This window comes from Bactrocera oleae, chromosome 2, assembly GCF_042242935.1.
Source record: "Bactrocera oleae isolate idBacOlea1 chromosome 2, idBacOlea1, whole genome shotgun sequence".
Taxonomy (NCBI): domain Eukaryota; kingdom Metazoa; phylum Arthropoda; class Insecta; order Diptera; family Tephritidae; genus Bactrocera; species Bactrocera oleae.
In genome coordinates, this window is record NC_091536.1 from 29093490 (window position 1) to 29111829 (window position 18340).

The following is an 18340-nucleotide window of genomic DNA, read 5'->3' on the forward strand; positions in this document are numbered from 1 at the left end:
ATAGAAATTAAATAGTATAAGGAAAAAAGAAATATAATTTGGATATATGTATAAGAATCTCTACAAAAATTTATGTTTAATATTGTAAATATTATATACAAATTAATATAATAATATTTTATCATTTTTAAAGTTGTTAATATTTATTATTTTTAAGCTAAACATGTATAATAATATCGATATAATAAATAAAAAATGTTATTCATTGTCCAAACACGATTTCTTTTCATACTTCTCAATACAGTTTTAATGCATTCTATATAAAATCAATTATAAGCGTATACAAAAAGCACAAGAACGATTTCTCATAATTTGAGTAAATTTAGTTTACAAATTGCTCTAATTATTTTCACTGTGAGTGAAAAGTAAATAACTAAGGCAACAGTTCCTACTTCTAATTAATAAAATATATAAAGAAGTCTCAAACGAATATACCATTTAACATTGCGAGAGTATTAAATGTTCGGTTACATCCGAACTTAGCCCTTCCTTACTTGTTTTCCTTAAATTTGTCACAGAATAGTAAACTGATTGTCAAGTCTTAACTAAGTTTTTAAACAATGTATGGGGTAGAGATCGATCGAAAAACGAGCAATATTAATGGGATGATGAACAGTTGTGGTATGTTGTGTTATCCTAGGTGGTGTAAAATTGCAGTGTCCTCAGATATTGAGTGTGGTGGTATCATTACGTATCATGACGTGGTGCATGTTGTATGTCCATGTTGTGTAATGTATCGTGGTGAGTTTTGCTGTGTAGTGTGGTATATCAGAGGGGGAGGCTTTGATCAATTAATCAACCGGCACCGGACATGATCTTACAAATAGGAGTTTCGAACATTTTTCATGAATACAAAAAACAAGGAAATAAAACAATATATATAAAATTTGTATATGAAAAAATTCTTGAAAGGCGCCGCTAAAAAATATTGTGTTGTATTTTATTTAACTAATGTTTTTTATTTGTCGCTATTGTGGAATAGAGGTAAGTATTAAAGAGATATATGAATCTTAAATGTAAAAGCAAAAAAATTAAACAATTCTTAAAGTAAACTTTATGAATTTGTTTGTTTGTATTTTTAAAATTCATTTGATTATGAATATATATTTTAATACAAAAGAAAGGCAAAATTAGTTTAACTCGAGAATACATAATAAATATATTTTATAACTTCAATATATAAATATATAATACCACTATTTATTTATACATTGATGTCAATTTTGTACATTCACTAATGTTCTTATTTGCTTACTTATTTTGAAATTATGTACATTTGAATTCGTATAAACGAGCATATATGAATGCGTTGTACATACATCATCCTCATGCCTCGCGTGACTAATTAAAAAAAAACCTAATCGTTCAACACTTTCTGTGCATGCCTATGAAACTTTTGACTGCAGCAATTGAAGCTAATCAATTGTCACCTCTGATAAAACGTTAAGGTTATAAGTTTTGACGGCTGAAGCAACATGAATTTTAGTGAACCATTCAGAGATTTCAACCAGAACTGCTTGATTAGCAGAGGGTATAAAGTATATGAAATGTTTGTGCATTTTGTATCTCCACCTTAAAAGCTTAGGCAATAGTCTTTGTATGAAGCGTTCCTCTGATGAAAAATTAAAGAATGTTATATGTTAGAATACCTCATTCTAAGTTATAATATAAAAATAATATTAAAAGTCGGACCTATGTGCTCATATTGTTCACTCATTTAGCATTAATTACATGAACATTTCTTAAAATCATTAAATTAAATACAATATACCGCATCTCGCGAATTACAACCAGTATATTGTGTTTATTGTGGTTATTGGAAATTAATGAATTGACAATTTAACGATTTTTTTTAATCTATCCTTATAAAAATATCTTTACTCATTAGCCGGGCTATAACTCTCTAACTGTTAGTTCAAAAATAATACTTACAAATATGCAAATAAAGTGAATAGCTTTAGTTCCATTCAACAAAAACAAAGGTAATCAAGAGATATCAGTATCTTTAGTGTTAAAAGTAATAATTTTTAATAGCATATTCCGCATTCTTTTTTACTGTTAAAAAAAGGGTATGTGTGTTATTTATATAATTAAAGTAAGCTTATAACATTATTATTAGTATCAATAATTTAGTTTAAAATAATAGTATTACACATAACACTTCTCCTGGAAATGTATATTATGGGACACAATTATGTGCATTTTGGAATAAAGAAGTTTTGACTTATCCTTAAGTACTTCTCTAACTTTCTGTAAGATTCTTCACGTAATAAATTTGATGATTTAGTATATAAAATAAAATACAAATTACATTACTTCGCAATTTAAGGATTCAATATGACTTGCCTTTCGAACTGGCTGGGCAGTGTTGATGCCTTTAGTTTTATTGTATTATTTTTATTTTAAAGGTTAGAGATCAGGCGATATACTGCCCTTAAGTTCTTACTAGATGAAAACGCTTTAAGTTTACTATGAATTTTTAGTATCAATTTGCACTAGATACAGTTGTTTTGGTGAATTACATGCGAAAAATTCTGTGCCTAAAACGTTGTTAGAATCACTGCTTACCAATCTTTTACCATTAGTGGTTTCCTTGTGTTTCATAAAAAAATACATACAAGGGGGAAGACGGCATTTGATTAATTTAAATGAGGTCCCCGGCTTTCACTTATAAACAACTATGAAATCCAATGAAAATGTTCGAACATTTAATTTGAGAAAGATAAGAACCTATATTTTTTTGCTAAAGAAACTGTTCAATTGAGGGTTTGGTTGATGTGGAACTTGACGTGGAAGCTGAAAGCAAAAAAAATATATAATCAATAAACACAACGTCAATTATCATTACCGTATCACCTTTAAATAAACCTGCTTCACATTCATTAAAAATAATATTAGTATTGGAAAACAATCGATACTGCTACACATAAATATCTAAATGGAATATGTGACTAATTTATAATCTCAAATATAATAATACTGGTACAAGTTAATTGTGTAACCGTAAATAATTATTAAATAATATAACGTCCAATATGAATCATTAGTGTAATTTAGCTTTAATGTAAGAATGAACCATGACAAAATACCAAAACTATTTTTCATAAATTCAATAATTATTATAATTTGAAATTAAATTATATGTTATATAATTATTTTTTTGAAAATACATATTACAAAAACAAAAGTATATAAATAAGTTTTTTCAAAGTATTTTAATGTTTAAATTTAAAAACAGAAAAATGTAATTTATATAAAATAACGCAAATCTGACCAAAACTGAGTTGTTTTTTTTTTTTGCTATCTTAAAACCGAACAACAAACCAGTAATATCAGAATAAATGAAATCTATATCAATAATTTTGATCGCTTTCTAAGTTGACTCCGACAACTATCAGATTTCAGAACAACCCTGAATGTTTTGTTGAATCGTAAGCAGGCTCATCTAGAGAAAATTAATACCATCATTACCTGCAATTTCGTCCTTTAAATTGTTTGCTTGGCAGCTTAAGTCTGAAGAATTCGAAATGTTAGGATCTTCTAAGTTTGTTTTATTCGATGACGTCGGCGGTAAATCGTTAGATGTTACTACTGGTACAGAATTATTGTGTCCCACGTCATGCTGATTCTTTAATTGTCATTTCACCAACTCAATAGATAAAAATCTTTTAAGCCGCTCAAAGTATTGCGAATGCAATTCCACGTCATTATGGCCAGCACCCTATAAAAAATATTATTATTAAATATATGGTAGTTATTAAACCAAAATGTTGGTAAGAATAAAATAAACATAGTTTTTTCCTTAAATTTAACTGTGGATGTAATTTTTACCGAATACTATCCTGGAGATGGAGCCTCACAGGCTCCTATGTTGACAAGTGATATAAGTATAACATTATATTAAGTAAATACGTAGCTTAAACAACTCTTTTTTTATAAAGCTAGCCCTGCCTTGCTCGAGTGTAACCGAACATTCATAATCTTGAAACTTCTAAGGATTAAAGGCGGGGAAAAAGCTTCAGGTGTTAAAAAACCTTAATTTTTTTTAAATGTAGCGAAAGAATTAAACATTCATTGTTCGACGAAATCGTGAATGGCTTCCAATCAAACTTAATATATTTTATTATTAATTTATATTATAGGTGATATTCTCACACCTGATTTCATCCATCTATTCACAAAGTAAGTATTGATCCACAACCCATTTTTGACATATTGACATATTAAAAGAGGATTCCCTCCGAAATTCATTTATATATGTTACAGATTGACTTCATATATTTTCGATAAGTAGTTCGCAACAGGAACTGGGTACACCTTAAAGGCACTATTCGTGCAAAGTTTTATTTCGATATATTCATTGATGCTTAATTTGTATACTGAAAAGTGAAAGAATTTAAAATTGGTTTATATGGGAAATAGGCGTGATTTTAATCCGATTTCGCTTATTTTCGGACTGTCAGGATAATAATAGGTAACTACCCAATTTGGTTGAAATCGCTTTAGTAGGTCCCGAGATATGGTCACACCTAAATGCGGGCGGTACCACGCCTATCGTCAGATTTGTGACCGCATTCAATTATAGATTTATTGCACTGTTATTAGTTTTTAAACAAACCGTTATATAGGGAGTGGGCGGGGTTACAATCCGAATTCACCCATTTTCACAGGGTGAGTAGGGATGCCAAAAATATTTGCTTACATTCAACTTATTAGAGGGCGGGGTCACGCACACTTTTTAAAATTTTTTAAACCTTAGACGCCCCGCCCTAATGCAATTCGTTGTACTACATAACAGCCTTGTGTCTTATTGTGGAGCTTAGTTATGGCACTTTATAGGTTTTCGATTAATGTGGTTTTGTGGGCGTGGCAATGGGTGCCAAGGAACATGTGTACCAAACTTCATTGAGATATCTCAATTTTTACTCAAGTTATCGCTTGCACGGATGGACAGACAGAAAGTCACTGGTCTCCTCATCCTGATCATTTATATATCTATATATGTAAAAATGAAACCCGTTTCCCGTTGTCACGCCATAACTTGAGAACTGCTAGACCGAGTTGGCTGTTTTTTTTTGTAGATTTCTAATACTCTGTAGAAGGTTCTTACGGAAAAAAATATTAAGAAAATGTCTCAGAAAGATTGAAAAAATACATTTAATTTTGCATATTTTAAAAAATGCGCGTAACGAATGTCATCGTCATTCACAGCCATAGACTATATTGAAAGAGCATCGTTTGTTCTAATCAAATTCTATCGCACTAATTTACAAATTTTTGAAAATTACTCGCCACAATTAAATGTACCGACTTTGACGGTCATATTAATATTACCAGTGATGATTTCATTTTAATGTAAGTATTTAATAATAATAAAATATGTATACTATGAGTTAGATTTCAGAATAGAAGTTAGATTTCATATACTAACTGCAACCAAATACGAAATGCCCTAAACTTCCAGCCAATTTCAGCACTATTGTACACGGACAAAATTAATTAATTGCCCGTATTTTCCCAGTCGCACAAAATAATTATTTAAATCATAACTGGCTCGGTAATCGAGCTAACAGGACAGAAAAAAATGCTGAAATTAGTTTTAATAATAACATTTTACTAAATTAAACTGTTTACTCAATATAATTTAATTATACCTTAGCCACAGCAAGGCGTGGTCTTGGTATTCTAGTATATATAATATATAAACCTATATCTAACTCGATTAGTTTTAGGTGATTCAAACAACCGTTAGGTGCACAAAACTATTATACTCTGTTGCAACATGTTGCAAAAATATAATTTAGATAGTACAGCCTAGCTACAACCAACACATGCACAAGTTGTCATTCTATCTTTTTTTGAGGGGCAAGTTTTGTATTCACTCCTAATTGCTTTATTAGTTTCTTGTGTCTGGTCTTCCATTGCAATCATATCTTTTCCCAAAATGCTTTATTAGTTTCTTGTGCCTGATCTTCTTATATCAATTTCAAACCCTTCCAAGTAATTCTCCTCAGAGGTCGGCAACAATGAACCAAAACGCAAATAAACAAAAACAACAAATAACGAAAACAAAAAATCGGAGAGAGCCCGGATCGACAGGAAAGAAGCCGGAGGGAGCGAGTTGCTCCCATAAAAGAGCAGCGTTTGGAGCGAGCTCAACAAACACGAAGAGGACAGGAGCGAAGCTTGGTCCTAAAGACAAGGCAAGCACTAGTAAAGGGGAAGAAGCTAAAGCTGGCCAACAGAAAGTGGTAGCGCCGGAGGCAGCCAGACCCAAACCCTGCGGCCAAAACACGGCTGAGAAGCAGGGGGAGGGAGTAGATGCCAAAGGGGCTGCTGCCGGAAGTGCATCTGCCAGGGAGTGGCCTGCATTTAGCATGCAGGAACCGTCAAAGGCAAAATATGCGGAGAGACGACGCGCCGCATACTTACTAAGGTTGGTAGAGCTAAAGCCGCCAACGAAAGAGGAGCTAACGCAGGAGCTCCAAGCATCGATTGACTGCGCGAGAGCAGTCATACCCAACTTCAAGTTGGAGCCGCCGGTAAAGGCAGCCAAGCGACAGAGGTCAGCTGAAGAGGCAAAGCCGTCAGCTAAGAGACCGAAGACCAAGGGTGTTACGCCCGCAAAATCATTTGCAGAAGTGGCCCGGAACCGAATTGTCATTGGCGTTCTGGATGAGGGAGATCCCGAAGGAAGAATCCCCAGAGCCCAATGTAAATGGGTGCAGGCTGCGCTGACAAATGTGGCGCTGGAAGTGCTATTAAGCAATCCGGGTCCGCCACCGTCATGCGCAGATGCCGGCTGGTACCAGGGCCATATCAAAATGATTGCTTGCGATGGCGAGAGATCGGTCGCTCTATACAAAGCTGCTATAGCCAAGGTGGGAGAGGTATACCCCGGGGCAAAATTGGTAGCAGTGGACAAGAAGGACATACCATCCAGACCAAGGGCAGGGGTATGGATTCCGGCTACACCATCACAGCCGGACCAAATTATGCAGCTCATAAGAGCCTGCAACCCGAGCCTACCCACGGAAGGGTGGAAGTATGTCAAGACATTTGAGGACAGCGTAGCAGAATCTGGCGTGGAGACCAAAAGGGCCACGATGCAGATTCTGCTGTTATTAACGAAAGAATCCATCGAACCGCTGGCGAAAAGTGGCGGGGAGATAAATTACGGGCTCACGAAAGTAAGGATAACGCCTTACAAGTCGGACGCCGATGCTGCAGACCATCTGGCATCGGGGAAAGAGTTATGCGAAGTAGAGGAAGATCCTATGGAGTCCTCGAGCGACGCGGAAAGTATGGAGCAAGGTGAGTGTTCTTCTTCCGGGTCTGAGCTTGCGGCCAGACTCTCAAGCTTGTATACTGAGAAAGAGCTTTTAAGCGACTCTCAGGAAGACGCAGATATAACAATAGTTTATGCGTCTTCTACAAATTAATCTCCATCATAGCAAACTAGCTTCCGCAGCCGTAATTAACCGCGTGGCAATGGAACAGCCTGAATTTGTCCTCATTCAGGAGCCATGGGTTAATGGAGGGCGTATTTGCGGACTGAGGACGCCGAACTATAAGTTGCTGATGGCTAACTGTGAAGGTAAAATCAGAGCCTGCATAATGGCAAAGAAAAACCTTAATGTTTTTATATTACATAATTACAGCAACAACGACACAGAAGCAGTAAGCTGGGGAATGGGCTCAAGCAGTTACCGGCTAGTGTCGTGCTATATGCCGTATGAGCAGGAGCTGGTGCCACCTCTGTTGGTAAAAGAGGTGGTACGGGATAGCGAGGCATCCAAGTGCATGACGATACTTGGATGCGACTCAAATGCGCATCACACAATCTGGGGCAGCACAGATGTAAACGACAGAGGTGAGTGTCTCTTTAATTACCTACTAGGTACTAAATTACTGGTGTGTAATAAGGGAAGCACTCCAACATTTATTACAAGAAACCGACAAGAAGTGCTGGATATCACACTTGTGTCGGAAGAACTAATTGACAGGGTAACCCAATGGAGGATTCTCGAAGAACATTCCTTTTCGGATATATCGAATGTATAATAGAGGAAAGGGCCGATAGAGGCATTAACTTTAGGAATCATAGGAGAACGAACTGGCAGGTGCACATGCAAGAGCTAGAGAAACGTATCCCTATGATTCTACCGTTTCAGTCCAATAGCAAGGAGGATCTAGATATCCTCGTTAATCGACTCACGGAATCGTGCCGGTAAGCACTAGAAGTGGCTTGTCCAATAACACGAAGCAGGGGTAGAATAAGGCCCCCCTGGTGGTCTCTAGAACTTAAAAAGCTACAGAAAGAATGCAGAAAGCAGTTAAATTTAGCTAAGCAATCCCAAGGCGAGTCAGACTGGGATTATTATTACAACCTCCTTAGGTCATACAAAAAGGAAGTTAGGAGAGCAAAAAGAAATTCATGGAAATCGTTTTGCTATGACATCGAGAACACGGCGGAAGCGTCTCGACTTAGGAAAATAATGGCACAATCGGTGCATAGTATCGGTTATCTTCAGAAGCCAGACCGAAGTTGGACGGTATCCAGTGAAGAGTCCTTGGGGCTACTAATGGATACCCACTTCCCAGGCAGCTCTGAAAGCCATACTGCAGAATATACTCAAGACAGTGGAGCAGAAATGAGCCCCACTCTCATAAACATAGTGTCAGAAAGCAACGTACGCTGGGCAATAAACAGCTTTAAGCCCTTCAAGTCGCCGGGATCAGACGGCTCAATTGCAGCAGTCGCAGAATTACATAATGAATTGGCTAATTGCCATTCTTAAGGGGGCGCTGCAATTAAACTACATCCCTTCGCTTTGGAGGGAGGTCAAGGTAATATACATACCAAAGGCAGGCTCGCATACAAGTCCAAAGGACTTCAGGCTAATTAGCCTCTCCTCTTTCCTTTTAAAAATCCTGGAAAGACTAATAGAATGACATATAAGAAATAAACTGAAACCAGAAAAGTTGGCTGGTTCGCAGCATGCGTATTCTAAAGGAAAATCCACAGAAACAGCACTAAGCACTGTGGTGGCGGAGATTGAAAAATCTCTGGAAGTCAAAGAATACACTCTATTTGCCTTCTTAGACATAGAAGGAGCCTTCAATAATATCCAGCCTAGGGCCATACTGAGTGAACCTCTCAGGAAATTAATTGAACAGATGCTCACGAGCAGGTCAATAATTTCAACGATGTGCAGATCTGTCCAAAGAGGTACACCTCAAGGAGGCGTGTTATCCCCACTTCTCTGGGTCCTGACAATGAATAAGTTGCTGATGGATCTAGAAAAGAAGGGGGTACATGTTGTGGCCTACGCTGACGATGTGGCAGTATCGGTCAGAGGCAAATTTCCGAATACTCTCGCAGACCTTATGCAAACGATATTGAACGATATAAATCGCTGGGCAGTATCGTGCGGATTAAATTTAAATGCTGGTAAGACAGAGCTCGTATTGTTCACCAGAAAACATAATGCTCCAGAAGTTCCGGCGCCAATAATAAATGGTTGCAGACTAACAATTGGATATAAGGCAAGCTACCTGGGACTAATCTTAGACAGGAAGCTTTCTTGGAAACAAAACTTGGATGCTAGGGTGAAGAAGGCAGCCACAGCACTCTACACCTGTAAAAGGATGGTGGGCCCCAAATGGGGACTTACACCTCGGGTAACTTATTGGCACTATACAGCAGTTGTCAGACCAATCATGACATACGGTATATTGGTATGTTGGCCAATAATGGAAAAGAAATACGCGGTAAAGCGTATGGAAAGCATACAGAGAGCAGCCAGTATATGCATTAGTGGAGCTCTTAGAACAACGCCAAGCCAGGCTCTTAACGTCATTCTACATTTACTGCCAACAGACCTGTTCTGTTAACAAGTGGCGGCAAAGTCAGCTCTTAGACTGAGGGAATCCTCCCAACTAGTCGCATGCAACAAGGGGCATTCAAGGATACTCAGTATATTCCCGTTCCTACCCAAAACCACAGATTTCCACAATCCAATAGAACGGATGCTAAATTCGGTCCACAATATTGCCTTCCCCACAAGAGAGGAGTGGAAAAGGCGCGAGGTGGACAGGAATACAGGAATTAGCATCTACACGGATGGATCCAAACTGGATAATCGAGTGGGAGGTGGTGTCTTTTGCGCAACATTAAACACCAATATCGCCTTCCGTTTGCCAGACCACTGCAGTGTCTTCCAGGCGGAGATCACAGCAATTAAAGAAAGCCTAGTGGTATTGACAAAAAGTGTGCTCACAACAAGGAGCATATATATATACACGGATAGCCAAGCGGCCTTGAAATCACTCAAGTCTCCAATGGTCTCATCCAAGCTAGTGAAAGATTGTCTTGATCTATTAGAGGATCTGACATCCTATTTCACAATAAACCTGCAATGGGTTCCAGGACATAGCGATATTCCTGGTAACTGCGAAGCAGATGAACTACCAGAATAGGCACCACTTTGCAACTAACCCCTGAAAAAGAGGGTATCTTTGTGCCTCTGGCAACTTGCAAACACTTAATCAGCGAACATGCTATAAATATAGCTGAGTCTCGGTGGAGACAATCAATAACCTGCACAACCAGCAGACTAACGTGGCAGGAATGGAGCGTGAGTCGCACAAACCGACTACTAAAATTTAAAAGGAATGATATAAGAACTCTGATAGGAGTACTAACAGGTCACTGCCTAATTGGTAGATATGCAAGTAGGCTAGGTGTACCATACAACGACTATTGTAGAAGCTGTCAAGAAGTAGAGGAAGAGGAGACTGTAAAGCATCTTTTATGCGAATGTAAAGCTCTATATAGGAAAAGAATCGCAACTATCGGTCGTGGATTCCTTGACGACGTATTAGAAGTTGCTAATATAAAATTATTTGTACTGATGAACTTCATCAGGAGCTCAGGTTGGTTCAGAGAGGAGACGATAGAGTGAGGGAACATTAGTCCCGGTGGTATCACAATAGGCCTCCTATAGGCCTAGGTGCGTCATTGGACAGCCACTCAACCTACCTACCTACCTAATTCTCCTCAGATGAAACGCAATTTCGTCAAAGGTTTTTTTAGTCCACGAAACAGTCATAATAATTTTTTTCCGCTATAGCCTTCAAGTCCTTCTTTGATTCAGTTTTTATTTTCTCAATCGAGTCAAAGCAGGCGAATACGGTAGTTACGAAACGATCTAAGTCGAGTGTTTGCTACAAAAAAAAACGGAAGAACCAACGACGCGTTTGAGACACAAAACATTCCTTAAAATGGTTTGGGCTGACCCACGCCGGTACAAGCTGATGGTCGTTTTGAGCTCGTTGTACCATAAACGTTTTTATAACGCTTGTATTAGCTTCACCTGTATGTTTGTAACTGTTATCAGTGGCACTGACAACAGAATCAACAGTTTGCTAGGCATTGCAAAAAAAAAACAAAATATTAGAATAAAAGTATGCAGCTAAAAGCTTCAACTATCCATCCTACAAAAAAAAAAACCTAAGTATGCAGCTAAAAGTATTAACTTCCATGCTGTCATTTGAATGAAAAATTTATTCAAACACATCCCTAAAGAAAGTGAAAACACCACGTGTGGCTAAATCATGAAAACGGTAGTAGTTTAAAAAACTGAAAAACTTGCTCTTAAAGCATTTAAGAAGTGAAAAATAATTCTTAACATAAACTACAAGTATCTTTCAGTCAATATTACACACAGTTTATATAATATTAAGAATTTTTAAAAGCGTGTTTTTTTTTTGAAATTTTAAACTACATATGTCTGTATATTTATTTTGTGCCGTAGTTTGATCATCAAAGGTCTTCCGCAACATTTTTAAAGTATCCCCAAAAAAATATTCGTTCCTCAGAAAAAACTTGATGCCACTTCCTTGCTCAACAAAATCAACCAAATTAAAAATCGAAAAATTACAAAAACACGTGTAACTCAGTGATAATTAAACCTTTTGACAAGCTGACACTTTGCAAATGTTATAGACAGCCCTAACAACCTAGAAAAAAAAACTTACCTGCTTTCCTGATGCCTGGGAGTTATAGAACTTTCAGCCGTTTAAACTTAGTTCTAAAATTCCCATATTTTACATTTATCAATATCTGTCGCAGCATTTTATCGTCAAATAATTTAATTCAGATGCAGAAGGAATCTTTCACATCATTTGTCAGTTTTGAAAAAGAATCACGAAGACTGGAAGTGTGTGCCGATTATAGCGATTTTTGCCATAGTAAAACTAAGATAGAGGTTTATTAAATTAATAAATCAAAAATATTTCAAAAGAAAACAGTCCTTATAAACATGACATGTCTGCTACGAATAAATATAAGGGCTAACATTCGTTCGGGCCCAATCGAACATTAGATAGTCTTCCACTTTTAAAATAAGTAAAGAGGTGTGAATAAATATTTAGAGAGTTCTACAAAACTTTGTTATAAACAAGTAAACAATTTTGCAATTTAAGGATAAAGACATGTGGAATGTTTCCAGGTTTTACACCATTAATAACTTACTATTATGCTCCTGTCTTGGGTGTTAAGAGTATCAGTATGTTGCTCTGGGAATTAAACTTTGTTACTAAGCAAAATTTAGCACTGATTGCGCTATCGTCGCAATTCTTAGCTTCATTAAGATATCTTAAGAATGTTAATTGCTTCCCTTACAAATGCGTTTATTTACATCAAATTAGGAGATAGGAGGTTTCCCTGCTTACCTTTTAACTCTCGAGACATTACTTTAGTAAAATAACACAAAATCATGAGTTTATTATCATAGTTTCAGTGTATTTTGAATGATGAACATCTTAATCCCAAATGTAGATATCTTTATATGTGACCTTTGCTAAATATACAATGATAGACATAGGCATAGGCATGTATTTTTATGCGTTTAGAAGTTGTTGCAACAGATTATTTGTATATTGTCACTACGGGAGAAATCTTATTGAAACTCAACCAACGGTTGTTTTAATGCAGTGAGCCCTTTTGTCTGAAATTGATAAAATCGCTTTAAGATTCCCGCTGCCTGCCATATACCTAATATAAAGATTTTAAAACTTCCGGTAGACTTTATGGGTGAGAGATATTTTACTGAAGTTCAGAGAGCAAATTTTTTGGTTATAATAAGGTCTTCTTCTACATTTAATATAAAGCTTATAGATTAGCTTTATCATACGCTCATATATCAGTTACCCAGGTGAACCAAAAAAGAGTTCTGAGTGGTCCAACAAACTCTCTAATCTCAGGAAACCGATTCGCAAGCATTTCAACAAAGCTATGTGTACCAGTAACTGGATTGAATACAAAATCTACCTAACCTGGCTTCATGGCTACATTAAGCTTTGGCAGATTTAAGACTGTACAGAAGATAGACTAGGAGTTCTTTTGCTTATGCACTTTCTGGAGGCTATCCTGAACGACGACACTCCACTAGTGGCCGCACACAAGCCTACTCGTTCAGATTAAGTAACTTCAAGAAACTTATTCATTGCGGCCTTTGGATGGAACTTCGTAGTGCCCTACCTAGTTGGACTGAAAATAGCCTCGTCTAGTGAAGGACTGCACGAGTAAATTTCATACCCAAGGTAGAAAGAAATGACCATTCTTTAGTAAAATTCTTCAAGCCAATTAGTCTCAGATAATTGACAATGAATTCAAATCAAAAGCACTGATGCGAACACCTCCACATGTCAGTCACCATGCTGGCTTAACTCGGAGGTAAAAAGCGCGCTGGAAACAGAAGAGGTGGCCATGTGCACCTTTTAAGACATCCAAAGTGCGTTTGATAATATAAGTGTGGGATCGGGCTACAGGGGCAGCACTCATACCGAAACCCATTACATTCTGAGTCGTCACCGAGCCAGGATCTCGATATTATATATATATATATAAGTAAATATATATTGAAAATACGACTGACGACTTGGATAGGAGGACAGCGCATCAACGCTGAACGCAACCGATGTGGTAAGCAGGCATGGTGTGCGCATAAGGCCTTTGGCATTCAAGAACATCATTCAGGGTACAGCAACGTGGACTGAGGAACGCAGCGAGTTGGTGAACGAAAAAACAAAAAAGAAAAACCACAGCCACGAAAATAACGGTAAGCATAACGGTAGAAGTGGGAAAAATAACAGACACAAAGGCATCAGCGCCAACGACGAGTAACAGTTACATTCTGCAACGAGCAACAACAAATCGTAGAAAACCGTAAGTTGGAAATACCAACAAGCGGAAGAAGCGGGTGCGTTTTAAAATATTATATAAAGGTATAGTCGAGATTTATGTTTTTTGCAACACTAACAATAAAAAATGAGCAGCGAACGTTATCTTAGTGAATATAAATTCAGTCAAATCAATTTAATTGAATAATTAAAATTAAAGTTTTTTGCAAATTCCAAAGAAATCGCTGCACACATGTTTTTTAATAAGTTTGAAGTTTTCGCCATAATCATTTATGTGTAATGTAATAAGTCAATTCCGATCTGAATTGAAATTAAATGGTGTTACAGTTTACATTACACAATTACAAATGAAATTCAATTTGAGTAAATTAAAGTAAATGCAAAAAATTCGTTTGGGCAAAAATTTATATGTCATATCTTTATTTTTACTCGAATGTATATTTAAATTAAGGGAGTAAGTGTTTTAAATGTGGCCGGATGGGGCATCAGGCAACGCGTTGTAATGAGTCTTATGATAAGGTAGAGTCAGAAAATCCTAATACTCTAACAAACGAGAAAACAGATAAATGCGTAGTATTTAAAGATTTGTCTTTAAACAACTTAAAATTTTCGGCATTGCTCGATACCGAGTGTGATTTATGTTTAATACGATACGACGTGTTGATGATGTTAGGTGATGTAAAGTAAGATAATGATGTGTGACGGTTAACGAGTATAGGAGATAGCGTACTCAATACAATGGGTAGTTTCTCTTGTCACCTGCAGGTGGACAATATTATCATACCAGTGGTGTTTCACGTAGTAAGGGAACGTGATATTTGTTATTCGGCGATAGTAGCAAACAGTGTTCTCAAATAGGTAAATATGGTAATAACAGAGGACGGAGTTACGTTTGTGAAAAAGCCAGTGGGCACACAAGCAGTAGAGGAAGCAGTTAGTTTTGTAGAAAAGTCAGTGGGCACACAAGCAGTAGAGATGAAGCATGTTGAGGAGGGACTGCATCAGGTCTGGTTAAGTGAATTTAGAAACATTTGTATGATAGCCGATAACAAGAGTAGCCAAGGTATGCAATGCGGATTGTCGCACCTAGAAAGCGAGCACAGGGAGTCAATAGTTAACCTAGTAGAAAGTTATAATCACAGTAAGACACCGGTATATCAATGCCCCAGAAGAATGCCATATGTCGATAAATGTATGGTGGAAGAACAGATCAAAAAGTGGGTGGAGGAGGGAATTATTCGTGCTACTAATTTCGAGTACGCATCGCCGGTAGTGCTAGTGGGGAAGAAAGACGGAAGTAAAAGGCCATGTTGCGACCATCGAAGATTGAATCTCAAAATTTTAAAGACAATTTTCCGATGCACCTGATAGACGATGCGCTAGAGAGATTGCAGGGAGCTCAGGTATTCACAACACTCGATTCGGAAATGGGTTCTTTCATGTTCCAGTGGGACATATGAAAATTTTTATATTAAACGAGGGGTATTGTAAAAGGATCCCATTAAGGATCTTATAGTAGTACCAGCACAGATGGAGGATGAAATTATTCGTATAGCTCACAGACAAGGCAATTTTTCAATTTAGAAGACTCAGGACGCGATCGAAAAAACATTTTTTATCCCTAACAAGGGGTTCAACACCTGATGATAGCCACAGGGGTTCCAAGAGAAAATGGACAGGCGGAAAGGATGCACAAAATCATTGTGGCAATGCTGTCAAAACTTTGCGTCGAAATTCCAACATCCTGGTACAAGTATACAGAACAAGTACAGCAAGCAATTAACAACACCCCACCAAGAAGCACGAAAGAATCTCCATTTCGTTTGCTCACAGTTGTCGAAATTAGGGTTAACGTTGTTACGGAACTAACGCTAGACGCAGAACGAGAAGCATTGCGCAAAGAAGCGCAACAAAACATTTTTAAAATCCGCGAAAGAAATCATTTAACAAGACGAGAAAGAAAGAGAGTAGGTACAAACTAGGTGATTCGGTAACGAAAACGAACTCAGTACGGGACAGGGCTTAAGCTGAAAGTAAAATTTTTCGGTCCGTACAGAATAACACAAGTTAAAAGACACGGGCGATATGAGGTGGAGAAGGTGGGCGACCACGAAGGTCCGGAGCCCACTACTACTGTCGCAGAAAACATAAAAAGGTGGGAGCCATCGTTCGAGGCGAACGTTACGTAAGGATGACCGAATCTGGGATCGGGCTACAGTGGCAGCACTGGTTCCGAAACCCATTAGCGTACTAGCGCCACAAATCCCTAACGAATGATCGTTAAGTTTGACCGAATTGCCTTAGCTTCATGAAAACAGATCGAGCTACGGACATTACATCCCGTGTAGTCACCGGGCCAGGATCTCAATATTATATATATATAAGTAAATATATATTGAAAATACAAAGAGGAACCCACATAAGTGTAACAAAGTACTAAAGATCAGGAAGCTTTCTTCGTATTATCTCAGCTATCAGCTGAGAACACTTTAGGTCGGAATCGGTACCACTAGGGGATATCCACAATGAGAAGAACTGGAACAGCACATCAGTTAGGCCGCGGTTTACAAATATCGCTCGAAGTAAGAAATTTATATTTGCAAAATAAAACTTTTCGTGCAAATGGCAACATAGTAGGGGAACACCATTCGAATGTTTATAACATTATAAAATCGTATACAAATAACGGAGATGTAAATATAAAATGCAGGTCGTTCAGACCTAAAGCTTTGACGCCCTACGAAGAACGCAATGCCATCGTTGCAGTTAAACAAAATCCGCGTATTTCAGCAGTAAAAATTACGAATAATATAAACGTGGAATTTCAAAAAAAGATTATCTTGATAAGCCAGATTTGTTCTGGGAGAATGTTGTATTAACCGACGAATAAAAATTCAACATTTTTGGTTCGGACAGAGTAATAAAAGTGTGGAGACGTGCCAATGCAGAGATGTAAGAAAATAACTTGATACCTATAGTCAAACATGGTGGGGAAACATCATGGTTTGGGGTGAATGGCTGCATCCGGCGTGGGTTATTTGAAGTTTATTACAGATAAAATGGACAAATATATATATCTGAACAATCTGAAGGAAAATTTGAGTCCAAGCGTGCAAAAAACCGGTTCTCGACAGCAGCCGATTTCTTTTTCAACAAGATAACGACTAAATTTTATTTCGAAAGTAATGGTTCTGTGCGGAATACGTATCGCGCACTACGTTCATTTTATCGTATGATGCGATGAAGCGCACTTCTGGTTGAATGGCTACGTCAACAAACAAAACTGCCGTATTTGGAGTGAAACCAATCCTCAAGTGTATGTCTAAATACCGTTATATCCAGGAAAACTGACTGTTTGGTGCGCTTTTTGGGCTAGTGGAATCATTGGTCCGTACTTCTTCAAAAACGATGATGACCAGAACGTTACAGTCAATGGTGATCGGTATAGAGCCATGATTACTAAATTTTTTATTCCTGAATTGAACAACCATGATGTCCAGGAGCTGTGGTTCCAACAAGACGGTGCAACATGTCACACAGCTCGTGCCACAATCGATTTATTGAAAGACACGTTTGGTGACCGCCTAATTTCACGGCTTGGGCCTGTGAATTGGCCTCCAACATCTTGTGATTTAACACCGCTAGACTACTTTCCACAAACGCTTAACCATTTGGAAGACAACATTCGCCGTATTATTACCGATATACGGCCACAAATGTTGGAAAAATTGGACGTCGATATTGGACTACATCCGAGCCAGCCGTGGCGGTTATATGCCAGAAATCATATTTAAAATGTAATGCCATAAGATTATCTTTCGGATAAATAAAACTCATGTCAATCGAATAATCCATCGTTGGTTTATTGCAATTTAAAGTTCTATACCTCTAAAAAAAACACCCTTTATAACTGCACCCGACATAAATCCCATAGAGCACATATGGCATTTGTTAAAAAAAAAGGATCCGAAAACACAATATTTCGTCCAAGGGCACGTTAAAAGCCGCTATAGATAAAGGAGGATTCTCTCATGCATGTTGAATGGGCGTTGTACAAAGTACGAAAAGAAAGAAACCCATTCCCTTGGGGTACTTAAAGAACGGAAATGATTCATGAATGTAAGTAGAGACA

General features: G+C 37.5%; 2 protein-coding genes across 10 annotated transcripts in view; one reads left to right on the plus strand and one right to left on the minus strand.

Moving 5' to 3' along the window:
• Positions 1–1756: 1756 nt before the first annotated feature.
• Positions 1757–18340, minus strand: part of LOC106622739 (alpha/beta hydrolase domain-containing protein 17B) — a 63192-nt gene continuing 46608 nt past the window's right edge. For 5 of the 9 annotated variants that reach the window (XM_036357690.2, XM_036357685.2, XM_070112921.1 and 2 more), the window contains 2 exons: positions 3472–3721; positions 1757–2796 (listed from right to left, as the gene is read on the minus strand). In XM_036357690.2, coding sequence (XP_036213583.1) covers positions 3638–3721 — 84 coding nt within the window. In that variant the 3' untranslated portion in view covers positions 1757–2796; positions 3472–3637. Of the gene's footprint in view, positions 2797–3471; positions 3722–12042; positions 12262–18340 lie in introns of all 9 variants that reach the window. The other 4 variants (XM_036357688.2, XM_036357689.2, XM_070112919.1 and 1 more) reach the window with 1 other exon arrangement.
• LOC138855815 (uncharacterized) lies at positions 6027–7442 on the plus strand. Its single transcript, XM_070105866.1, has one exon. It carries the CDS (start codon positions 6027–6029, stop codon positions 7440–7442), a length of 1416 nt encoding a protein of 471 aa, XP_069961967.1.

Coding starts and splice junctions, on each gene's coding strand:
- LOC138855815 (XM_070105866.1), top strand. CDS start 6,027: ATGAACCAAAACGCAAATAAACAAAAACAACAAATAACGAAAACAAAA.